The sequence below is a fragment of the Oncorhynchus kisutch genome, linkage group LG17 (genome assembly GCF_002021735.2).
Source record: "Oncorhynchus kisutch isolate 150728-3 linkage group LG17, Okis_V2, whole genome shotgun sequence".
Classification (NCBI taxonomy): Eukaryota; Metazoa; Chordata; class Actinopteri; order Salmoniformes; family Salmonidae; genus Oncorhynchus; species Oncorhynchus kisutch.
The window spans coordinates 75,676,312-75,703,491 of NC_034190.2; the positions used below are offsets into that span (position 1 = coordinate 75,676,312).

Genomic DNA, 27,180 nt, shown 5'->3' on the forward strand with positions numbered 1-27,180 from the left:
AGTTGTGGTAGTAGGTGTCCTGTATGTTGAGTTGTGGTAGGAGGTGTCCTGTATGGTGGGTTGTGGTAGTAGGTGTCCTGTATGGTGAGTTGTGGTAGTAGGTGTCCTGTATGGTGAGTTGTGGTAGGAGCTGTTGTGAATGGTGGGTTGTGGTAGTAGGTGTCCTGTATGGTGAGTTGTGGTAGGAGCTGTTGTGAATGTTGGGTTGTGGTAGTAGGTGTCCTGTATGGTGAGTTGTGGTAGTAGGTGTCCTGTATGGTGAGTTGTGGTAGTAGGTGTCCTGTATGGTGAGTTGTGGTAGTAGGTGTCCTGTATGGTGAGTTGTGGTAGGAGCTGTCCTATATGGTGGGTTGTGGTAGTAGGTGTCCTGTATGGTGAGTTGTGGTAGGAGCTGTCCTGTATGGTGGGTTGTGGTAGTAGGTGCCCTGTATGGTGGGTTGTGGTAGGAGCTGTCCTGTATGGTGGGTTGTGGTAGTAGGTGTCCTGTATGGTGAGTTGTGGTAGGAGCTGTCCTATATGGTGAGTTGTGGTAGTAGGTGTCCTGTATGGTGAGTTGTGGTAGGAGCTGTCCTATATGGTGGGTTGTGGTAGTAGGTGTCCTGTATGGTGAGTTGTGGTAGGAGCTGTTGTGAATGGTTGGTTGTGGTAGGAGCTGTTCTGTATGGTGAGTTGTGGTAGTAGGTGTCCTGTATGCTGAGTTGTGGTAGTAGGTGTCCTATATGGTGAGTTGTGGTAGGAGGTGTCCTGTATGGTGGGTTGTGGTAGGAGCTATTGTGAATGGTGGGTTGTGGTAGGAGCTGTTCTGTATGGTGAGTTGTGGTAGAAGGTGTCCTGTATGCTGAGTTGTGGTAGTAGGTGTCCTGTATGGTGAGTTGTGGTAGTAGGTGTCCTGTATGTTGAGTTGTGGTAGGAGGTGTCCTGTATGGTGGGTTGTGGTAGTAGGTGTCCTGTATGGTGAGTTGTGGTAGTAGGTGTCCTGTATGGTGAGTTGTGGTAGGAGCTGTTGTGAATGGTGGGTTGTGGTAGTAGGTGTCCTGTATGGTGAGTTGTGGTAGGAGCTGTTGTGTATGGTGAGTTGTGGTAGTAGGTGTCCTGTATGGTGAGTTGTGGTAGGAGCTATTGTAAATGGTGGGTTGTGGTAGTAGGTGTCCTGTATGGTTGGTTGTGGTAGGAGCTGTTGTGAATGGTGGGTTGTGGTAGTAGGTGTCCTGTATGGTGAGTTGTGGTAGGAGCTGTTGTGAATGGTGGGTTGTGGTAGTAGGTGTCCTGTATGGTTGGTTGTGGTAGGAGCTGTTGTGAATGGTGGGTTGTGGTAGTAGGTGTCCTGTATGGTTGGTTGTGGTAGGAGCTGTTGTGAATGGTGGGTTGTGGTAGTAGGTGTCCTGTATGGTTGGTTGTGGTAGGAGCTGTTGTGAATGGTGAGTTGTGGTAGTAGGTGTCCTGTATGGTTGGTTGTGGTAGGAGCTGTTGTGAATGGTGGGTTGTGGTAGTAGGTGTCCTGTATGGTGAGTTGTGGTAGGAGCTGTTGTGAATGGTGAGTTGTGGTAGTAGCTGTCCTTTATGGTGAGTTGTGGTAGTTGTTGTTGTGTATGGTGGGTTGTGGTAGTAGCTGTCTTGAATGGTGGGTTGTGGTAGTAGCTGTCCTGTATGATGAGTTGTGGTAGTAGCTGTCCTGAATGGTGGGTTCTGGTAGTAGCTGTCCTGAATGGTGAGTTTTGGTAGTTGTTGTCGTGTATGGTGGGTTGTGGTAGTAGCTGTCCTGAATGGTGAGCTTTGGTAGTTGTTGTCGTGTATGGTGGGTTCTGGTAGTAGCTGTCCTGAATGGTGAGTTTTGGTAGTTGTTGTCGTGTATGGTGGGTTGTGGTAGTAGCTGTCCTGAATGGTGAGTTGTGGTAGGAGCTGTCCTATATGGTGGGTTGTGGTAGTAGGTGTCCTGTATGGTGAGTTGTGGTAGGAGCTGTTGTGAATGGTTGGTTGTGGTAGGAGCTGTTCTGTATGGTGAGTTGTGGTAGTAGGTGTCCTGTATGCTGAGTTGTGGTAGTAGGTGTCCTATATGGTGAGTTGTGGTAGGAGGTGTCCTGTATGGTGGGTTGTGGTAGGAGCTATTGTGAATGGTGGGTTGTGGTAGGAGCTGTTCTGTATGGTGAGTTGTGGTAGTAGGTGTCCTGTATGCTGAGTTGTGGTAGTAGGTGTCCTGTATGGTGAGTTGTGGTAGGAGGTGTCCTGTATGGTGGGTTGTGGTAGTAGGTGTCCTGTATGGTGAGTTGTGGTAGTAGGTGTCCTGTATGGTGAGTTGTGGTAGGAGCTGTTGTGAATGGTGGGTTGTGGTAGTAGGTGTCCTGTATGGTGAGTTGTGGTAGGAGCTGTTGTGAATGTTGGGTTGTGGTAGTAGGTGTCCTGTATGGTGAGTTGTGGTAGTAGGTGTCCTGTATGGTGAGTTGTGGTAGTAGGTGTCCTGTATGGTGAGTTGTGGTAGTAGGTGTCCTGTATGGTGAGTTGTGGTAGGAGCTGTCCTATATGGTGGGTTGTGGTAGTAGGTGTCCTGTATGGTGAGTTGTGGTAGGAGCTGTCCTGTATGGTGGGTTGTGGTAGTAGGTGCCCTGTATGGTGGGTTGTGGTAGGAGCTGTCCTGTATGGTGGGTTGTGGTAGTAGGTGTCCTGTATGGTGAGTTGTGGTAGGAGCTGTCCTATATGGTGAGTTGTGGTAGTAGGTGTCCTGTATGGTGAGTTGTGGTAGGAGCTGTCCTATATGGTGGGTTGTGGTAGTAGGTGTCCTGTATGGTGAGTTGTGGTAGGAGCTGTTGTGAATGGTTGGTTGTGGTAGGAGCTGTTCTGTATGGTGAGTTGTGGTAGTAGGTGTCCTGTATGCTGAGTTGTGGTAGTAGGTGTCCTATATGGTGAGTTGTGGTAGGAGGTGTCCTGTATGGTGGGTTGTGGTAGGAGCTATTGTGAATGGTGGGTTGTGGTAGGAGCTGTTCTGTATGGTGAGTTGTGGTAGTAGGTGTCCTGTATGCTGAGTTGTGGTAGTAGGTGTCCTGTATGGTGAGTTGTGGTAGTAGGTGTCCTGTATGTTGAGTTGTGGTAGGAGGTGTCCTGTATGGTGGGTTGTGGTAGTAGGTGTCCTGTATGGTGAGTTGTGGTAGTAGGTGTCCTGTATGGTGAGTTGTGGTAGGAGCTGTTGTGAATGGTGGGTTGTGGTAGTAGGTGTCCTGTATGGTGAGTTGTGGTAGGAGCTGTTGTGTATGGTGAGTTGTGGTAGTAGGTGTCCTGTATGGTGAGTTGTGGTAGGAGCTATTGTAAATGGTGGGTTGTGGTAGTAGGTGTCCTGTATGGTTGGTTGTGGTAGGAGCTGTTGTGAATGGTGGGTTGTGGTAGTAGGTGTCCTGTATGGTGAGTTGTGGTAGGAGCTGTTGTGAATGGTGGGTTGTGGTAGTAGGTGTCCTGTATGGTTGGTTGTGGTAGGAGCTGTTGTGAATGGTGGGTTGTGGTAGTAGGTGTCCTGTATGGTTGGTTGTGGTAGGAGCTGTTGTGAATGGTGGGTTGTGGTAGTAGGTGTCCTGTATGGTTGGTTGTGGTAGGAGCTGTTGTGAATGGTGAGTTGTGGTAGTAGGTGTCCTGTATGGTTGGTTGTGGTAGGAGCTGTTGTGAATGGTGGGTTGTGGTAGTAGGTGTCCTGTATGGTGAGTTGTGGTAGGAGCTGTTGTGAATGGTGAGTTGTGGTAGTAGCTGTCCTTTATGGTGAGTTGTGGTAGTTGTTGTTGTGTATGGTGGGTTGTGGTAGTAGCTGTCTTGAATGGTGGGTTGTGGTAGTAGCTGTCCTGTATGATGAGTTGTGGTAGTAGCTGTCCTGAATGGTGGGTTCTGGTAGTAGCTGTCCTGAATGGTGAGTTTTGGTAGTTGTTGTCGTGTATGGTGGGTTGTGGTAGTAGCTGTCCTGAATGGTGAGCTTTGGTAGTTGTTGTCGTGTATGGTGGGTTCTGGTAGTAGCTGTCCTGAATGGTGAGTTTTGGTAGTTGTTGTCGTGTATGCTGGGTTGTGGTAGTAGCTGTCCTGAATGGTGGGTTTTGGAAGGAGTTGAAGGTTGCAGGGTTGGAGTGAGTATGTCAGAAGTTCTATAGTGTGCTGTACCTCAGAGTTGAAAGACATTACAGGGTTAGAGTCAGAGTGAGTATTCTGGGTGTTGGTAGGAGCTGTTCTGTACCTCAGAGTTGAAAGACATTACAGGGTTAGAGTCAGAGTGAGTATTCTGGGTGTTGGTAGGAGCTGTTCTGTACCTCAGAGTTGAAAGACATTACAGGGTTAGAGTCAGAGTGAGTATTCTGGGTGTTGGTAGGAGCTGTTCTGTACCTCAGAGTTGAAAGACATTACAGGGTTAGAGTCAGAGTGAGTATTCTGGGTGTTGGTAGGAGCTGTTCTGTACCTCAGAGTTGAAGCGTATCTGGCAGACGTTACAAGAGATGATGGGCCTCTTGGTTTTCACCAGTGGAATGCCGAAGGTATGGTTGATCACCGCCTTCTGCACTGGGTCCATCTGTGTGTGTGTGTGTGTGTGTGTGTGTGAGAGCGAGAGAGAGAGAGAGAGAGAGAGAGAGAGAGAGAGAGAGAGAGAGAGAGAGAGAGAGAGAGAGAGAGAGAAATGATAATCATGAGACAGGGAAATTATGTATAGGCTACTGTACATCCCTGTCTAGTCCAGTATCTAGCCCAGCGACCAGTCCAGTGTCTAGCCCAGTGTCTAGCCCAGCGACCAGTGTTAGAGCAGTGTTCTCCTGACCCTAACCCTGTTCACCTGACCCTGTTCACCTGACCCTGTTCACCTGACCCTGTTCACCTGACCCTGTATAGCCTAACCCTGTATAGCCTAACCCTGTTCACCTGACCCTGTTCACCTAACCCTGTTCACCTGACCCTGTTCACCTGACCCTGTTCACCTGACCCTGTATAGCTTAACCCCGTATAGCCTAACCCTGTTCACCTGATCATGTTCACCTAACCCAGTTCACCTGACCCTGTTCACCTGACCCTATATAGCCGAACCCTGTATAGCCTAACCCTGTTCACCTGACCCTGTTCACCTAACCCTGTAAAGCCTAACCCTGTTCACCTAACCCTGTTCACCTGACCCTGTTCACCTGACCCTGTTCACCTGACCCTGTTCACCTGACCCTGTTCACCTAACCCTGTTCACCTGACCCTGTTCACCTGACCCTGTTCACCTAACCCTGTTCACCTGACCCTGTTCACCTGACCCTGCTCACCTAACCCTGTTCACCTGACCCTGTTCACCTGACCCTGTTCACCTAACCCTGTTCACCTGACCCTGTTCACCTGACCCTGCTCACCTAACCCTGTTCACCTGACCCTGTTCACCTGACCCTACCATGACCCTGTTAACCTAACCCTGTTCACCTGACCCTGTTCACCTGACCCTGTTCACCTAACCCTGTTAACCTAACCCTGTTCACCTGACCCTATTCACCTGACCCTGTTAACCTAACCCTGTTCACCTGACCCTGTTCACCTGACCCTGTCCACCTAACCCTGTTAACTTGACCCTGTTCACTTGACCCTGTTCACCTGACCCTGTTCACCTAACCCGGTTAACTTGACCCTGTTCACCTGACCCTGTTCACCTGACCCTGTTAACCTAACCCTGTTCACCTGACCCTGTTCACCTGACCCTGTTCACCTGACCCTGTATAGCTTAACCCCGTATAGCCTAACCCTGTTCACCTGATCATGTTCACCTAACCCAGTTCACCTGACCCTGTTCACCTGACCCTATATAGCCGAACCCTGTATAGCCTAACCCTGTTCACCTGACCCTGTTCACCTAACCCTGTAAAGCCTAACCCTGTTCACCTAACCCTGTTCACCTGACCCTGTTCACCTGACCCTGTTCACCTGACCCTGTTCACCTAACCCTGTTCACCTGACCCTGTTCACCTGACCCTGTTCACCTGACCCTGCTCACCTAACCCTGTTCACCTGACCCTGTTCACCTGACCCTACCATGACCCTGTTAACCTAACCCTGTTCACCTGACCCTGTTCACCTGACCCTGTTCACCTAACCCTGTTAACCTAACCCTGTTCACCTGACCCTATTCACCTGACCCTGTTAACCTAACCCTGTTCACCTGACCCTGTTCACCTGACCCTGTCCACCTAACCCTGTTAACTTGACCCTGTTCACTTGACCCTGTTCACCTGACCCTGTTCACCTAACCCGGTTAACTTGACCCTGTTCACCTGACCCTGTTCACCTGACCCTGTTAACCTAACCCTGTTCACCTGACCCTGTTCACCTGACCCTGTCCACCTAACCCGGTTAACTTGACCCTGTTCACTTGACCCTACCATGACCCTGTTCACCTAACCCTGTTCACCTGACCCTGTTCACCTGACCCTGTTCACCTGACCCTGTTCACCTAACCCTGTTAACTTGACCCTGTTCACTTGACCCTGTTCACCTGACCCTGTTCACCTGACCCTGTTCACCTGACCCTGTTAACCTAACCCTGTTAACTTGACCCTGTTCACTTGACCCTCTTCACCTGACCCTGTTCACCTGACCCTGTTCACCTAGCCCTGTTCACTTGACCCTGTTCACCTGACCCTGTTCACCTAGCCCTGTTAACTTGACCCTGTTCACCTGACCCTGTTAACCTAACCCTGCTAACTTGACCCTGTGTGTGTATGCGTGTGTGTGTGTGTTTGTCTGTGTGCAGCAGCCAAGCAGACCAAAGCATTATTTGACAACTGTTAAAGTACTACAGCTGTCATTACACTCTGTCATAACTGAAAGACTCCATACAGCTCTGAGACTCCAAAAAGCTCTGAAAGACTCCAGAAAGTCCTAAAAGACTCCAAAAGCCCTAAAAGACTCCCAAAGCCCTAAGACTCCAAAAGCCCTGAAAGACTCCAAAAGCCCCGAAAGACTCCAAAAGCCCTAAAAGACTCCAAAAGCCCTAAAAGACTCCAAAAGCCCTGAAAGACTCCAAAATCCATAAGACTCCAAAAGCACTGAAAGACTCCAAAAGCCCTGAAAGACGCCAACAGCCCTGAAAGACTCCATACTGCTCTGAAAGACTCCAAAAGGCCCTAAAAGACTCAAAAAACTCTGAAAGCCTCCAAAAAGCAATTGATTCAGCAGGCTACTGGCATTACAAACCTAGCTGAAACACTGCTGTAGCTCTGTTGGCATAACTTTTAGAGATAACTGTGACACCTTTTGTAAACAGAAGATGCGCTCCAAGAATGACGGATTCCATCCGAATCATCTTGGTTCCTGGACCCTGTCCACGCGTTTCAAGGCTGCGTTGAGACAATGACTTAATAGTGACCCAAACCCTGCTCAGATAATCCCCACCATTTGTGTTGCTGAGTTATAGTGTTGCTGCAAATGTACATTGTCCCAGGGGTGTTGGCAGTCATAATGTAAGTAACCTAATGTCTGTCCCTCTAACTCTCCCAAATGCCTCTGTCAGTTCTATAGCTATTGTCAGCAGTAATCGGTGCCTCTGAACCTGAGTTATACTGCTAGCCCTAGTATGAAACCCACTGTGTGAAGTTTACCCTGCAGCTCAAACATAAATATCAGCTCAAACATAAATATCACTGTCATGTTTACCTCTGATAAGCCTCTCAGTAAAGTAATAAAAACAATCAAGAATTATAGAAAATAACTAAAAATAGCCCACATTAACCTATGTAGCCTAAGAAACAAGGTTCATGAAATCGATAACATGCTAGTAAGAGATAATATTCATATACTGACAAACAGGTTAACCTTCCTCACCTAAAGTCCATTCTTGAGGGCAGTTGCTGTAGACCACCAAGTGCTAACAGTCAGTATCTGGATAATACTCTATGTGTGAAATGCTTGATCATTTATGTGATATCAACAGAGAGGTATATTTTCTGGGTGATCTAAATATTGACTGGCTTTCATCAAGCTTCCCACTCAAGAAAAAGCTTCAATCTGTAACCAGTGCATGCAACCTGGTTCAGGTTATCAGGCAACCTACCAAGGTATTTACAAATCTCATCTTTACAAACCCGGCTAAAACATCTTAAAATAAATGTTTGGGCAAAAGGGCGAACTCGGCTCCATCATTCATTGAATCAGATGGCTCATTCATCATTAAAACCCCACTGATTCATAACTTCTTTAATTATATACCTGTATATTTTTTTTACTTAGGCATGACATGACAACCATGACAACAACAAATTCTGAACCTACACATCCATATATAACTGACCGAATTATGAAAGGCAAGCATTGTACATTTGAATTGCATAAAGTGAGTGTGGAAAAGGTAAATTTTTTGTTATTGTCTATCAACAACGACAAGCTTTTCTGGGTCTGGACAACTAGAATGGAAAATTATTGGGGATGAAAGCAGATTATATTGACACTCCTATTTGTCAATCTGAGCCTACAGCAAAGTGTGTGTCCTCAGGCCTAGAGAGAAGCAAAGGCCATTCTGCTAAGAATAGCAAAGCACCGTTTACTGGCGAAAACAGCCAACCGATGACCCTGTTACCAACCCTTAGTAAACCTTTGGGAAAAAATGTGTTTGACCAGATACAATGGTATTTCACAGTTAACTATTTAACAACAGACTTTCAGAACACTTATAGGGAAGGGCATTCAACATATATGGAACTTACACAAATGACTGATGATTTGCCGAGATAAATTTATAATAAGAAGATTGATAATGTTAAAAGCTGTAGAAACAGCTCCTACATCCATAATCTGTGGCTTTACATCCCCTGCTATATTGTGAATTGAGAGTTACCTGTCTAACAGAACACAGAGGGTGTTCTTTAATGGAAGCCTCATCAACATAATCCAGGTCAAATCAGGCATTCCCCAGAGCAGCTGTGTAGGCCGCTTACTTTAAAAAATCTTTACTAATGACCTGCCACTGGTACTGAGTAAAGCCTGTGTGTCTATGTATGCTGATGACTCAACACTATACACGTCAGCCATAACATTGTATTGTAGATATGTTGTGGTAGAGTAGTGTTTAATAATGTGTTATATTGTAGATATGTTGTGGTAGAGTAGTGTGTAATAATGTGTTGTATTGTAGATATGTTGTGGTAGAGTAGTGTGTAATAATGTGCTATATTGTAGATATGTTGTGGTAGAGTAGTGTGTAATAATGTGTTGTATTGTAGATATGTTGTGGTAGACTAGTGTGTAATAATGTGTTGTATTGTAGATATGTAGTGGTAGTGTGTAATAATGTGTTATATTGTAGATATATTGTGGTAGAGTAGTGTGTAATAATGTGTTATATTGTAGATATGTTGTGGTAGTGTGTAATAATGTGTTGTATTGTAGATATGTTGTGGTAGAGTAGTAAGTAATAATGTGTTGTATTGTAGATTTGTTGTGGTAGAGTAGTAAGGAATAATGTGTTGTATTTTAGGCAGGGCGGCAGGGTAGCCTAGTGGTTACAAGGTTGCAAGTTCAAACCCCGAGCTGACAAGGTACAACTCTGCAAGTTTTCATTGGGTACAGCGCAAGAAAAACTGAAAATGAGGTCGTGCTTCTCCGTTTCAGCTCGTTATCTTCCGTTTGGTGCCTAATATACACTTCAATGGTTTGAAAGCTATGTGGGCTGGTGCAGCTGCTTTGTGAGGGAATGACCGCACGCAAATTGTTTCAGCTGGGGTGTCCATCATGAGGATGTTAGGCCTGTAAGGCCCCTCAGCATAAATGGAACTGACTAGCTTTAGCTCCAGGACAACGCTGTGCAAGACAATAAGTCCCTAGTTAAACCACAGTCCCAGACACAAAGAGACAGGAAATCCAGTCAGCCTGTCCTGTGGTCTCTGAACTGAACAGAGTCCACAACCCTTATCTGAACCATCATTTATTCTTGGGCTCATATTTAATTGACAGCATTAGCAGATGATACATCGTTGGTGTGGATTTTGACTAAACAGAGCCAACGGTCTAGCACTTCATTTTGTGCAGCCTACGCTGTAGCATTGGCATGCAGCTTCACTGGACAAAATAAAACTTTATTAGACCGTTTTGAATTACATTTCCATTCCTTGACATGTCTTCGTAAAAATAATTTTTAAACCTTAAGTTACTCAGACAGTTACTGAGACATAAATCTCTCTCAACTCGAGTGTAAAAAACAAACTCATTTTAGATTGTACATTTAGATGATAACCATACATTTCTTCTCATTGTCTTACAGCCAGAGCGAGCCACGTATACAAACTGCTTAAGTTGGCTGGAGAGACGGCCGAGGGGAGAGGCTGAAATGAATACGCTCTTAAGTCAAACAAAAACAATTTGGAAATCTGCACTGGGATTGTAACCAGGCAACCCAAAATGGGAAAAACTAAACAGATAAGAGGAACAGAGAGAGAGAAGGCTGAGTCAGGGAGCAGAGTGACAGCACAGACCATCTGTAGAGAGAGGAGAGGAGAGGAGGAGGAGAGGAGAGGAGAGGAGAGGAGAGGAGAGGAGAGGAGAGGAGAGGAGAGGAGAGGAGAGGAGAGGAGAGGAGAGGAGAGGAGAGGAGAGGAGAGGAGAGGAGAGGAGAGGAGAGGAGAGGAGGATCAGGCTCAACGCCGGACATCCTGACATCTCATATTCTTATCTCTTCTGGTCCTCTTCCCCCTCTTTCTCCCTCTCCTCTTTCTCCCTCCCCCTCTACCCCACTCATCCAATTTCCCAGAACTTATCTCTCATCTCTCCCAGCCTTTTCTGGGTCTGCTGTCCACATGGAAACACACAGGAAGAGAGGATGGATCACGGCCAGTAATGCTGGACTCTGATGACATAGTGTTCCTGGACCTCCAGGAGTATACGACCCCTGCAGCCAGCTTGGTCATTGGTAAATGCTCTATAACGTGTATTAAAAGAACAGAAACCGCAGCTCTAAACTAATCCTGTTTCATAGCCATATATCCTGCAAATGAAAACAAACACCACTTCCACCAAATGTTGATCAAATGCATATGTAACCCTCACACATGAACAAAGCTGTCGTCAGTGTGTGTGTGTGTGTGTGTGTGTGTGTGTGTGTGTGTGTGTGTGTGTGTGTGTGTGTGTGTGTGTGTGTGTCCAGTTTAATGAGAGTTTAACAGAACAGTACTGGGGGGTTGAGTCACTGAGTCCAGGCCAGTATTTTGGGTGGTGCTCCACCTCTCTTCACTACGTCTGGGTGGAGGTACAGTCAAACAGTGCTCAAGTCAACAGGTACTCCTCAGTCACTGCTCCACTGCCCTCTGATCTCCAGTAAAACGTTTGTCCAGAAAGAGAGTGGTTTCCATGGTTTCCATGGTTTCCAGGTGTTCGATGCCAATCCATTTGCTCCGTTCCGGCCATTATTATGAGCCGTCCTCCCCTCAGCAGCCTCCACTGACGAGCACACACACACACACCATAAAGGGGCATCATTCACTCACTCAGACACAGTACAAGTCAACAGTCCAGGGACAATTAGCAGTATAAATTAATGATATGTAGCAATTCATTCTTAACTTATAAATGCCTCATGAGCTTAGTTTAATTGTTGTACCCCATCAGAACCCAAAATAGAAGCTTGTTTAACTCCAATGTTTGTAAACAAAGTAAATGTAAACAAACACTGTACAGCCTCAAAACATGGTCAAAACTATAATGTTGATATCATGAATGGTCAGTCCATGCATCCATAGCTCTGCCTATGAATTTGAGAGTGGTTACATTTCTCCCGCCTCATCCCTCATGTGTTTACTGAAACTGTGACACTGAGTGAGCTTGGCTATTGTTTCAACTGCTGATTGGTCATTCAACAGAAAACAGAATCACAACAATGTCTGTAAAACAGCCCAAACACCGGCATACCACACATCTCTCAAACACACAGCCCAGACAGCGGCATACCACACATCTCTCAAACACACAGCCCAGACAGCGGCGTACCACACATCTCTCAAACACATAGCCCAGACAGCGGCATACCACACATTTCTCAAACACACAGCCCAGACAGCAGCATACCACACATCTCTCAAACACATCGCCCAAACAGCGGCATACCACACATCTCTCAAACACACAGCCCAGATAGCAGCATACCACACATCTCTCAAACACACAGCCCAGACAGCGGCATACCACACATCTCTCAAACACACAGCCCAGACAGCGGCATACCACACATCTCTCAAACACACAGCCCAGACAGTGGCATACCACACATTTCTCAAACACACAGCCCAGACAGCAGCATACCACACATCTCTCAAACACACAGCCCAGACATTAACATACCACACATCTCTCAAACACACAGCCCAGAGAGCGACATACCACACATCTCTCAAACACACAGCCCAGACAGCGACATACCACACATTTCTCAAACACACAGCCCAGACAGCAGCATACCACACATCTCTCAAACACACAGCCCAGACATTAACATACCACACATCTCTCAAACACACAGCACTAAACAACTGCATACCACACATCTCTCAAACACACAGTCAACACAGCAGCATACCACACATCTCTCAAACACACAGCCCAGACAGCGACATACCACACATCTCTCAAACACACAGCCCAGACAGCGACATACCACACATCTCTCAAACACACAGCCCAGACAGCAGCATACCACACATCTCTCAAACACACAGCACTAAACAACTGCATACCACACATCTCTCAAACACACAGCCCAGACAGCGGCATACCACACATCTCTCAAACACACAGCCCAGACAGCGACATATCACACATCTCTCAAACACACAGCCCAGACAGCGGCATACCACACATCTCTCAAACACACAGCACTAAACAACTGCATACCACACATCTCTCAAACACACAGCCCAGACAGCGGCATACCACACATCTCTCAAACACACAGCCCAGACAGCGACATACCACACATCTCTCAAACACACAGCCCAGATATTAACATACCACACATCTCTCAAACACACAGCACTAAACAACTGCATACCACACCTCTCAAACACACAGCCCAGACAGCAGCATACCACACCTCTCAAACACACAGCACTAAACAACTGCATACCACACCTCTCAAACACACAGCCCAGACAGCAGCATACCACACCTCTCAAACACACAGCACTAAACAACTGCATACCACACCTCTCAAACACACAGCCCAGACAGCAGCATATCACACCTCTCAAACACACAGCCCAGACAGCAGCATACCACACCTCTCAAACACACAGCACTAAACAACTGCATACCACACCTCTCAAACACACAGCACTAAACAACTGCATGCACCACAATAAGAGCCAAGGTTTTTTTCTCACTTTTCTCTCTCGCTGTGTTTCTTTCTCTCTCTCTCCACTTCTTTTCTTTCTCATATTCCTTCCCTCTATCTCTCTCTCTCTGAAGTGTGCGTTTCTCATTGCCGTGAAAGATGAAATGTTTCAGCTGTGGCGCTAAACATAAATTCCAACTATACACTGCTCTGTTTCATGCTGTGACAAGAGGAGCAACAACTCCACCATGCCAGACGAAACATCCTTTGAAGCCCAACGTGTTTGCATGTGTGCCCGCCGGCGTGCAAGCGTGTGTGTGTGTGTGCATGCGTGTGTGTACCGAAGTTTCTGCTTTTGAGTCCTGCCCAGGCTTAGAGTATCTCAACATGAAATCACTCGCCTCTGTCCCATATCTCTCTGTATTCAACACTACTGCTGCTTCTGGTTCTATACTCACCCTCTTCTCCTGTTCTGAGTCAGCTGGATCTTTAAGCTGCATGGTTCCAGAGACACACTGAGGGAGTGTGTCTCTGTCTCTTCACTCTGATATAAACTCAGTAGTTAATGTATCTAGTGGTGCTTTCCATCCATCTCTCTCTCTTTTCTTCCTCTCTGTCTTTAATCCTTCTGTCTTGTGTCTCTATGTAGCTCCAGTGTTTCAAGTTTTTGCCATAAGGAACATCTCTGTTCTTTCTCTACTGACACATCACCTAGCAAGTCTCTCTCTCTCTCTCTCTCTCTCTCTCTCTCATTCCACTTAAAGTGCTAAATCACAGTCTGTCTCAGGGTCCTTTGGGGGAATATTCATCAGGAGGTCTCAGAAGAGGGGCAGGATTATATGTACCATGTGAGATTAGACCTTCCACAGTTTAGACAGATATAGAGAGCACCTGAGGCTCTAGTATTAGAGAAAGTAGTTTGAAGGGAGAGGGAAGGAGAGGGAGGGACAGAGAGAAAGTGAGAGAGAGATAGAGAGGGAGAGAGAGGAACAGAGAGAGTGAGGGGGAGGGACAGAGAGAGAGAGGGGAGGGACAGAGAGAGATAGAGAGGGAGAGAGAATAGGCCCTGGAATATCCAAGGCCTGAGGTCATCTGCCTGAGGTCATCTGCCTGTCATCTGCCTTTGGCCTAAAGAGCAGAAACCCGGACTTCACCAAAGAAATCGGTAATACAGACATTGTCATCCTGCAAGAAACCTGGTATAGAGGAGATGGACCCACTGGTTGCCCTCTAGGTTACAGAGAGCTGGTAGTCCCATCCACCAAACTACCAGGTGTGAAACAGGGAAGGGACTCAGGGGGTATGCTAATTTGGTATAGAGCAGACCTAACTCACTCCATTAAATTAATCAAAACAGGAACATTCTACATTTGGCTAGAAATTCAAAAGAAATTATCCTAACAGAGAAGAATTTCCTCCTGTGTGCTACCTATATCCCCCCACTAGAATCCCCATATTTTAATGAAGACAGCTTCTCCATCCTGGAGGGGGAAATCAATCATTTCCAGGCCCAGGGACATGTACTAGTCTGTGGTGACCTAAATGCCAGAACCGGACAAGAACCTGACACCCTCAGCACACAAGGGGACAAACACCTGACTGGAGGTGACAGCATTCCCTCCCCCATATGCCCCCCTAGGCACAACTATGACAACATAACCAACAAAAACGGGTCACAACTCCTGCAGCTCTGTCGCACGCTGGGTATGTACATAGTCAACGGTAGGCTTCGAGGGGACTCCTATGGTAGGTACACCTATAGCTCATCTCTTGGCAGTAGTACTGTAGACTACTTTATCACTGACCTCAACCCAGAGTCTCTCAGAGCGTTCACAGTCAGCCCACTGACACCCCTATCAGACCACAGCAAAATCACAGTCTACTTAAACAGAGCAATACTCAATCATGAGGCATCAAAGCCAAAGGAACTGAGTAACATTAAGAAATGCTATAGATGGAAGGAATGCAGTTTGGAAACCTACCAAAAAACAATTAGGCAACAACAAATTCAATCCCTCTTAGACAATTTCCTGGGTAAAACGTTCCACTGTAATAGTGAAGGTGTAAACTTGGCAGTAGAAAATCTTAACAGTATATTTGACCTCTCAGCTTCCCTATCAAATCTAAAAATCTCAAATAGAAAACCGAAGAAAATTAACAATAATGACAAATGGTTTGATGAAGAATGCAAAAATCTAAGAAAGAAATTGAGAAACCTGTCCAACCAAAAACATAGAGACCCGGAAAACCTGAGTCTACGCCTTCACTATGGTGAATCACTAAAACAATACAGAAATACACTACGGAAAAAGAAGGAACAGCATGTCAGAAATCAGCTCAATGCAATTGAAGAATCCATAGACTCTAACCACTTCTGGGAAAATTGGAAAACACTAAACAAACAACAACACGAAGAATTATCTATCCAAAATGGAGATGTATGGGTAAACCACTTCTCCAATCTTTTTGGCTCTATAACAAAGAATAAAGAGCAAAAACATATACATGATCAAACACAGATCTTAGAATCAACTATTAAAGACTACCAGAACCCACTGGATTCTCCAATTACATTGAAAGAGTTACAGGACAAAATAAAAACCCTCCAACCCAAAAAGGCCTGTGGTGTTGATGGTATCCTCAATGAAATGATCAAATATACAGACAACAAATTCCAATTGGCTATACTAAAACTCTTTAACATCATACTTAGCTCTGGCATCTTCCCCAATATTTGGAACCATGGACTGATCACCCCAATCCACAAAAGTGGAGACAAATTTGACCCCAATAACTACCGTGGAATATGTGTCAACAGTAACCTTGGGAAAATCATCTGCATTATTATTAACAGCAGACTCGTACATTTCCTCAATGAAAACAATGTACTGAGCAAATGTCAAATTGGCTTTTTACCAAATTACCGTACAACAGACCATGTATTCACCCTGCACACCCTAATTGACAATCAAACAAACCAAAACAAAGGCAAAGTCTTCTCATGCTTTGTTGATTTCAAAAAAGCCTTCGACTCAATCTGGCATGAGGGTCTGCTATACAAACTGATGGAAAGTGGTGTTGGGGGTAAAACATACGACATTATAAAATCCATGTACACAAACAACAAGTGTGCGGTTAAAATTGGCAAAAAACACACACATTTCTTCACACAGGGTCGTGGGGTTAGACAGGGATGCAGCTTAAGCCCCACCCTCTTCAACATATATATCAACGAATTGGCGAGGGCACTAGAAAAGTCTGCAGCACCCGGCCTCCCCCTGCTAGAATCCGAAGTCAAATGTTTGCTGTTTGCTGATGATCTGGTGCTTCTGTCACCAACCAAGGAGGGCCTACAGCAGCACCTAGATCTTATGCACAGATTCTGTCAGACCTGGGCCCTGACAGTAAATCTCAGTAAGACCAAAATAATGGTGTTCCAAAAAAGGTCCAGTCACCAGGACCACAAATACAAATTCCATCTAGACACTGTTGCCCTAGAGCACACAAAAAACTATACATACCTTGGCCTAAACATCAGCACCACAGGTAACTTCCACAAAGCTGTGAACGATCTGAGAGACAAGGCAAGAAAGGCATTCTATGCCATCAAAAGAAACATAAATTTCAACATACCAATTAGGATCTGGCTAAAAATACTTGAATCAGTCATAGAGCCCATTGCCCTTTATGGTTGTGAGGTCTGGGGTCCGCTCACCAACCAAGACTTCACAAAATGGGACAAACACCAAATTGAGACTCTGCACGCAGAATTCTGCAAAAATATCCTCCGTGTACAACGTAGAACACCAAATAATGCATGCAGAGCAGAATTAGGCCGATACCCACTAATTATCAAAATCCAGAAAAGAGCTGTTAAATTCTACAACCACCTAAAAGGAAGCGATTCACAAACCTTCCATAACAAAGCCATCACCTACAGAGAGATGAACCTGGAGAAGAGTCCCCTAAGCAAGCTGGTCCTGGGGCTCTGTTCACAAACACAAACACCCACTACAGAGCCCCAGGACAGCAGCACAATTAGACCCAACCAAATCATGAGAAAACAAAAAGATAACTACTTAACACATTGGAAATAATTAACAAAAAAACAGAGCAAACTAGAATGCTATTTGGCCCTACACAGAGAGTACACAGCGGCAGAATACCTGACCACTGTGACTGACCCAAAATTAAGGAAAGCCTTGACTATGTACAGACTCAGTGAGCATAGCCTTGCTATTGAGAAAGGCCGCCGTAGGCAGACTTGGCTCTCAAGAGAAGACAGGCTATGTGCTCACTGCCCACAAAATGAGGTGGAAACTGAGCTGCACTTCCTAACCTCCTGCCCAATGTATGACCATATTAGAGAGACATATTTCCCTCAGATTACACAGATCCACAAAGAATTCGAAAACAAATCCAATTTGAAAAACTCCCATATCTACTGGGTGAAATTCCACAGTGTGCCATCACAGCAGCAAGATTTGTGACCTGTTGCCACGAGAAAAGGGCAACCAGTGAAGAACAAACACCATTGTAAATACAACCCATATAGAGAGAGAGAGAGAGAGAGAGAGAGAGAGAGAGAGAGAGAGAGAGAGAGAGAGAGAGAGAGAGGGGGATCAGAGAGAAAGAGAGAGAGAGAGAGGGAGGGCATAGAGAGATTTAGAGAGGGAGGACAGAGAGAGAGATAGGGAGGAGGGACAAGAGAGAGAGGGACAGAGAGAGAGATAGAGAGGGAGGGAGGGACAGAGAGAGATTAGAGAGGAGGACAGAGGGAGAGAGAGAGAGAGGGAGGGAGGACAGAGAGAGATTTAGAGAGGGAGGGACAGAGGGAGAGAGAGAGAGGGAGGGAGAGGGAGGGAGGGACAGAGAGAGATATTAGAGAGGGAGGGACAGAGAGAGAGAGCAGAGAGAGAGAGAGAGACAGAGAGAAGAGAGACAGGGGGAAAGATAGAGAGGGAAGGGCAAACAGAGAGAGAGAGAGAGAGTGGGGACAGAGAGAGAGATAGATAGAGAGACGGGGAGGGACAGAGAGAGGGGGGGTCCAGAGAGAAAGAGAGGGACAGAAAGAGAGGGACAGAGAGAGAGAGAGAGATAGAGAGGGAGGGAGGGAGGGACAAAGAGAGATTTAGAGAGGGAGGGACAGAGGGAGAGAGAGAGAGAGAGAGGAGAGAGAGAGAGAAGAGAGAGAGAGAGATAGAGAGGGAGGGAGGGAGGGACAGAGAGAGGAGAGAGGGAGGGACACAGAGAGAGAGAGAGAGAGAGAGAGAGAGAGAGGAGAGACAGAGAGAGAGACACAGAGAGAGAGAGAGAGAGAGAGAGGGGGGGGGGGGGGCTCAGAGAGAAAGAGAGAGAGAGGGAGGGACAGAGAGAGAAATAGAGAGGGAGGGACATATATATAGAGAGAGAGAGATAGATGTGTGTGTAATGTTTACTGTTCATTTTTGTTGTTTTTCACTTTATATATTCACTTTGTATGTTGTCTACCTCACTTGCTTTGGCAATGTTAACACATGTTTCCCATGCCAATAAAGCCCTTGAATTGAATTGAATTGAATTGATAGAAAGTGGCAGAGATAGAGAGACAGAGGGAGAGATAGAGAGAGAGAGAGAGAGGGAGGGAGGGACAGAGAGAGAGAGGGGGGTCAGAGAGAAAGAGAGAGAGAGAGAGAGAGAGAGAGAGAGGGAGGGCATAGAGAGAGAGCGAGAGAGAGGGACAGAGAGAGATTTAGAGAGGGAGGGACAGAGGGTGAGAGAGAGAGAGAGAGAGAGAGGGAGGGACATATATATAAAGAGAGATAGAAAGAGACATAGAGAGAGAGACAGAGGGAGGGATAGAGAGGGAGGGACAGAGAGAGAGAGAGAGAGAGAGAGAGAGAGAGAGAGAGACAGGGAGAGAGAGAGAGAGAGAGAGAGAGAGAGAGAGAGAGAGAGAGAGAGAGCGAGAGAGGAGGTGCAGGTGGGGGCTACAGCAGGTAAGATTCAACAAGTCTGCACATGGCTCTCATGATCAGACAGCTTTGTTGTAAATTCCTGAATCTGCCGCCTGAGCAAGGCATGTGTGTGTGTGTGTGTGTGTGTGTGTGTGTGTGTGTGTGTGTGTGTGTGTGTGTGTGTGTGTGTGTGTGTGTGTGTGTGTGTGTGTGTGTGTGTGTGTGTGTGTGTGTGTGTGTGCTTGCGTGCGTGCTTGCGTGCGTGCGTGCGTGGGCCACCTACCTACCTCAGCCTTTAACCTAGTACCACCAGTAGCAGCTGCTGCTGATAAATGATGCAGTGTCTCAAGGCACACTGGGCCAGACAGGCACACAGCCACGTGTAGAACAAATCACATTGTAGAGGCATTCAAGTTACAGGTCATTGGGAGAAGACAGTCAGGCAGACCATTTAATATTAGAGGCTATGAAAAAGTATTTTTTATTTAGCCTTCAGCTATCTCCTCAGACATATTGAGATCCTGCTTCATTTAAGTTACCAGCACAAAGAGCAATAAAAATACATCAAATTGTCTTTGTCACATGCACCGAATACAACACCTTACCATGAAAGACTCATCTACAAGCCCTTAACCAACCATGCAGTTTTAAGAAAATAGAGTTAAGAATAGATTTAATAAATAAAATAAAACGTTTAAAATAGAATAAAAGTAAGACAATAAAATAACAATAATTAGGGTATATATACGGGGGGGCTGGTCAATGCAAATAGTCTGGGTGGCCACTTGATTATATACCTGCTTATGTAGTAAACCACCTACAGGCTACTGTACCGTCAACTTACCTGGTTAAATAAATAAAACAGGCCTAAACGTTACCCAGCTATGACAACAATCGGACAGTCACCAAGGATCATTTTTAAAGGTCAACGACATGATTGTTTAATTAATATGGTTGAACTGTCATTGAGAAAAATATATAATGACCACAACAAACTATTTTCTACTGATCTCCTTTCACTGCGCAAGAAAACATCTCTCTCTCTCATTGTGCTATAATGGGCTATATGTACTGTTGTGCTATAATGGGCTATATGTACTGTTGTGCTGTAATGGGCTATATGTACTGTTGTGCTCTAATGGGCTATATGTACTGTTGTGCTATAATGGGCTATATGTACTGTTGTGCTATAATGGGCTATATGTACTGTTGTGCTATAATGGGCTATATGTACTGTTGTGCTATAATGGGCTATATGTACTGTTGTGCTGTAATGGGCTATATGTACACCTGCGTGCTTCTACACCTGCATTGCTTGCTGTTTTGGGTTTTAGGCTGGGTTTCTGTACAGCACTTTGAGATATCAGCTGTACAGATATTTGAGATATCAGCTGATGTACGAAGGGCTATATAAATAAATTTGATTTGATTTGATTTTGATGTACTGTTGTGCTATAATGGGCTATATGTACTGTTGTGCTATAATGGGCTATATGTACTGTTGTGCTGTAATGGGCTATATGTACTGTTGTGCTATAATGGGCTATATGTACTGTTGTGCTATAATGGGCTATATGTACTGTTGTGCTGTAATGGGCTATATATACTGTTGTGCTATAATGGGCTATATGTACTGTTGTGCTATAATGGGCTATATGTACTGTTGTGCTATAATGGGCTATATGTACTGTTGTGCTATAATGGGCTATATGTACTGTTGTGCTGTAATGGGCTATATGTACTGTTGTGCTATAATGGGCTATATGTACTGTTGTGCTATAATGGGCTATATGTACTGTTGTGCTATAATGGGCTATATGTACTGTTGTGCTATAATGGGCTGTATGTACTGTTGTGCTATAATGGGCTATATGTACTGTTGTGCTATAATGGGCTATATGTACTGTTGTGCTGTAATGGGCTATATGTACTGTTGTGCTATAATGGGCTATATGTACTGTTGTGCTATAATGGGCTATATGTACTGTTGTGCTATAATGGGCTATATGTACTGTTGTGCTATAATGGGCTATATGTACTGTTGTGCTGTAATGGGCTATATGTACTGTTGTGCTATAATGGGCTATATGTATTGTTGTGCTATAATGGGCTATATGTATTGTTGTGCTATAATGGGCTATATGTACTGCTGTGCTATAATGGGCTATATGTACTGTTGTTGTCACGCCCTGGTCTTAGTATTCTGTGTTTTCTTTATTATTTTGGTCAGGCCAGGGTGTGACATGGGTTTATTTATGTGGTGTGTTGTGTCTTGGGGTTTTCGTAGGTATTGGGATTGTGGCTTAGTGGGGTGTTCTAGCATAGTCTATGGCTGTCTGGAGTGGTTCTCAATCAGAGGCAGGTGTTTATCGTTGTCTCTGATTGGGAACCATATTTAGGCAGCCATATTCTTTGAGTGTTTCGTGGGTGATTGTTCCGGTCTCTGTGTTAGTTTTCACCAGATAGGCTGTATAGGTTTTCACGTTCCGTTTGTTGTTTTTGTATTGTTCGTTTTTCATCTTTATTAAACATGTATGAAAATTACCACGCTGCATTTTGGTCCGACTCTCCTTCACCTAAAGAAAACCGTAACAGTTGTGCTATAATGGGCTATATGTATGTACAGGCCAAGACGGACCCTTTCATATGCAACTAGAAGCCTCTATGGCAGAAGCAACAACACATGTATTGCACTGCCATAGACACAATGTGAAACCAAAACAGTTCAACAACTTCTAGCCAACATTCTAGACCCCACAGACTTGCCTCCCAACGGTTCCAAATAAAATACCTGTTTATTACCTGTCCGAGCGAATCCTCACTGTCACTGTCTGTCACTCAGCACTCAATTGTCTTTAGGTGCACACAATAGAGTAGTCCGTTTCATAATGGTCCCTAATATGTAGTTGGTAAGGTTAAGTTGTCCTCTCCCAGCCTCTGCAACATCACCATCTACTGGTCAGCAGCAGTTAAAACTACCTGACTCTGAGTGCCAACCAACAGTATGCAGGCGTCAATAGATCCCACTGGAAAAATATAGATACCCACCGTGCTAAATAGGAGTACTGGGAACGGATAGTTAGCAGGGTGTTTCACAGTCCTGAGCTGCATGGAGCCAAACTGAACTGACCAGGCCTGTGAGATGTAAATATCTATGTTGCTATGCTATGTCCCCCAACACTATTCTATGTTGCTATGCTATGTCCCCCAACACTATTCTATGTTGCTATGCTATGTCCACCAACACTACACTATGTTGCTATGCTATGTCCACCAACACTACACTATGTTGCTATGCTATGTTGCAACACTATACTATGTTGCTATGCTATGTCGCAACATTATACTTTGTTGCTACGCTATATACCAACACTATACTATGTTGCTATGCTATATATCAACACTATACTATGTTGCTATGCTATGTCGCAACATTATACTATGTTGCTATGCTATATACCAACACTATACTATGTTGCTATGTCCCAACACTACACTATGTTGCTATGCTATATACCAACACTATACTATGTTGCTATGTCCCAACACTATACTAGGTTGCTATGTCCCAACACTACACTATGTTGCTATGCTATATACCAACACTATACTATGTTGCTATGTCCCAACACTATACTATGTTGCTATGCTATGTCCCAACACTATACTATGTTGCTATGTGCCAACACTATACTATGTTGCTATGTCCCAACACAATACTATGTTGCTATACTATATACCAACACTATACTATGTCGCTATGTCCCAACACTATACTATGTTGCTATGCTATATACCAACACTATACTATGTTGCTATGTCCCAACACAATACTATGTTGCTATACTATATACCAACACTATACTATGTTGCTATGTCCCAACACAATACTATGTTGCTATTCTATGTCCCAACACTATACGATGTTGCTATTCTATGTGCCAACACAATGCTATGTTGATATGCTACGTCCCAACACTACACTATGTTGCTATGCTACGTACCAACACTATACTATGTTGCTATGCTACGTCCCAACACTAATACTATGTTGCTATGCTACGTCCCAACACTAATACTATGTTTCTATGCTACGTCCCAACACTAATACTATGTTGCTATGCTACGTCCCAACACTAATACTATGTTGCTATGCTACGTCCCAACACTATATTATGTTACTATGCTACGTCCCAACACTAATACTATGTTGCTAAACTATATCCCAACACTAATACTATGTTGCTATGCTACGTCCCAACACTAATACTATGTTGCTATGCTACGTCCCAACACTAATACTATGTTGCTATGCTACGTCCCAACACTAATACTATGTTGCTATGCTACGTCCCAACACTAATACTATGTTGCTATGCTACGTCCCAACACTATACTATGTTGCTATGCTACGTCCCAACACTAATACTATGTTGCTAAACTATATCCCAACACTAATACTATGTTGCTATGCTACGTCCCAACACTAATACTATGTTGCTATGCTACGTCCCAACACTAATACTATGTTGCTATGCTACGTCCCAACACTATACTATGTTGCTATGCTACGTCCCAACACTATACTATGTTGCTATGCTACGTCCCAACACTAATACTATGTTGCTAAACTATATCCCAACACTATACTATGTTGCTAAGTGCTAACACTATACTCTGTTTCTATGCTACGTCCCAACACTACACTATGTTGCTATGCTACATACCAACACTATATTATGTTGTTTTTCCTCCTGTCTCAGCCTCCAGTATTTATGCTGCAGTAGTTTATGTGTCGGGGGGCTAGGGTCAGTTTGTTATATCTGGAGTACTTCTCCTGTCCTATTCGGTGTCCTGTGTGAATTTAAGTGTGCTCTCTCTAATTCTCTCTTTCTCTCTTTCTTTCTCTCTCTCTGAGGACCTGAGCCCTAGGACCATGCCCCAGGACTATCTGACATGATGACTCCTTGCTGTCCCCAGTCCACCTGGCCGTGCTGCTGCTCCAGTTTCAACTGTTCTGCCTTATTATTATTCGACCATGCTGGTCATTTATGAACATTTGAACATCTTGGCCATGTTCTGTTATAATCTCCACCCGGCACAGCCAGAAGAGGACTGGCCACCCCACATAGCCTGGTTCGTCTCTAGGTTTCTTCCTAGGTTTTGGCCTTTCTAGGGAGTTTTTCCTATCCACCGTGCTTCTACACCTGCATTGCTTGCTGTTTGGGGTTTTAGGCTGGGTTTCTGTACAGCACTTTGAGATATCAGCTGATGTACGAAGGGCTATATAAATACATTTGATTTGATTTGATTTGCTATTCTATGTGCCAACACAATGCTATGTTGATATGCTATGTCACAACACTATATTATGTTGATTCAACAACTGAGACATAAACTGAACAACTTCCACAGACATGTGACTAACATAAATGGAATAATGTGTCCCTGAACAAAGGGGGGGTCAAAATCAAAAGTAACAGTCAGTATCTGGTGTGGCCACCAGCTGCATTAAGTACTACAGTGCATCTCGTCCTAATGGACTTCACCAGATTTGCCAGTTCTTGCTGTGAGATGTTACCCCACTTTTCCACCAAGGCACCTGCAAGTTCCCGTACATTTCTGTGGGGAATGGCCCTAGCCCTCACCCTCCAATCCAACAGGTCCCAGACGTGCTCAATAGGATTGAAATCCGGGCTCTTCACTGGCCATGGCAGAACACTGACATTCTTGCCTTGCAGGAAATCACACACAGAACAAGCAGTATGGCTGGTGGCATTGTCATGCTGGAGGGTCGTGTCAGGATGAGCCTGCAGGAAGGGTACCACATGAGGGAGGAGGATGTCTTCCTTGTAACGCACAACGTTGAGATTGCCTGCAATGACAACAAGCTCAGTCCGATGATGCTGTGACACACCGCCCCAGACCATGATGGACCATCCACCTCCAAATCGTTCCCATTCCAGAGTACAGGCCTCGGTGTAACGCTCATTCCTTCGACGATAAACGCGAATACGACCATCACACCTGGTGAGACAAAACCGCGACTCATCACTGAAGAGCACTTTTTTCCAGCGACGGTGGGTTTGTGCCCATAGGTGACGTTGTTGCCGGGGATGTCTGGTGAGGACCTGCCTTACAACAGGCCTACAAGCCCTCAGTCCAGCCTCTCTCAGCCTATTGCGGACAGTCTGAGCACTGATGGAGGGATTGTGCGTTCCTGGTGTAACTCGGGCAGCTGTTGTTTCCATCCTGTACCTGTCCCTGAGGTGTGATGTTCGGATGTACCTATCCTGTGCAGGTGTAGTTACACGTGGTCTGCCACTGCGAGGACGATCAGCTGTCTGTCTTGTCTCCCTTTAGCGCTGTCTTAGGCATCTCACAGTATGGACATTGCAATCTATTACCCTGGCCACATCTGCAGTCCTCATGCCTTCTTGCAGCATGCCTAAGGCACGTTCACGCAGATGAGCAGGGACCCTGGGCATCTTTCTTTTGGTGTTTTTCAGAGTCAGTAGAAAGGCCTCTAAGTTTTCATAACTGTGACCTTAATTGCCTACCGTCTGTAAACTGTTAGTGTCTTACTCTAGACACAAAACTCACAACCGATGATCAAAATGTCTAACACTTTTCCAATTGCTTGGATACAATACACATGAAGCTAAGATCATTTGTTCATTGAACTAAAATCACCTGTTCAAAATGACACAACTTAACATCAAAGTATTACCATTTCAAAATGCAATTCACACATTACATCTGAGATGACTGTCTATTCATTTCATTACAATAATCTAACTATCAATTGATACAACTGCTCAAAATGGTAAGGTACTTTTGCATTACTCTTAATGCATAGTTTTATAGAAATTGACAAACAATATTCCATGTTTAGATCATGAAAGTTTCAGGATAACGAGATCCATTGACACCAATTACCGTGGAACATGAACCAATTGAACTATATTATCTATGGATGTAATATTTCATCATCATTCTTTATCCGACACTGTTTCTATGGTCCCATGTACCACTTTTCCAGACCATGTTTTCAGATTTGACACTATTGTACACTCACTGGCCACTTTATTAGGTACACCTATCGAGTACTGGGTAGGACCCCCTTTTGCCTCCACAACAGCCGGAATTATTCACGGTGTAGTACGTTACAGTAAGAGATGCCCTTCTGCACACCACTGTTTTAAACAGCTGTTATTTGAGCATTTGTGGCCTTTCTGTAAGCTTGAATGAGTCTGGACATTCTCCTCTGACCTCTCTCATTAACAAGGTGTTTTTTCCCACAGAAATGCCTTTCACTGAGTGTGTTTTGTTCATCGCACCATTCTCTGGAAACTCTAGAGACTGTAATGGGTAAAAATCCCAGGAAGGCAGCTGTTTCTGAGATGCTGGAATCACCATGTGTGGCATCAACAATCACACCACGGTCAAAGTTGCTTAGATTACTCAACTTGCCTGTTCTCATGTTTGGTCGAACAACATCTAAATCTCTCTACTCTATATACTCTATATATTGCGTTGCAGGCAGCCACATGATTCGCTGTTCGAATGTAACTTTCCTTGATGAGCTAAATCAGGTCTGTAGAGCTGGAAATTTTTCTCCACGTGGAGGTGGAAGGTGAGGTAAGCCAGGTGAGGAACACTGCAGTGATGTTTTACAGTAAGCCAGGTGAGGAACACTGCAGTGATGTTTTACAGTAAGCCAGGTGAGGAACACTGCAGTGATGTTTTACAGTAAGCCAGGTGAGGAACACTGCAGTGATGTTTTACAGTAAGCCAGGTGAGGAACACTGCAGTGATGTTTTACAGTAAGCCAGGTGAGGAACACTGCAGTGATGTTTTACAGTAAGCCAGGTGAGGAACACTGCAGTGATGTTTTACAGTAAGCCAGGTGAGGAACACTGCAGTGATGTTTTACAGTAAGCCAGGTGAGGAACA

General features: G+C 44.9%; 1 protein-coding gene across 1 annotated transcript in view; it reads right to left on the reverse strand.

The window, feature by feature from the left end:
• Nucleotides 1–27,180, reverse strand: part of LOC109908593 (zinc finger protein 385A) — a 165,374-nt gene that overhangs the window by 45,707 nt on the left and 92,487 nt on the right. The window contains exon 3 of the mRNA XM_031794621.1: nt 4,421–4,531. Coding sequence (XP_031650481.1) covers nt 4,421–4,531 — 111 coding nt within the window. The remainder of the gene's footprint in view (nt 1–4,420; nt 4,532–27,180) is intronic.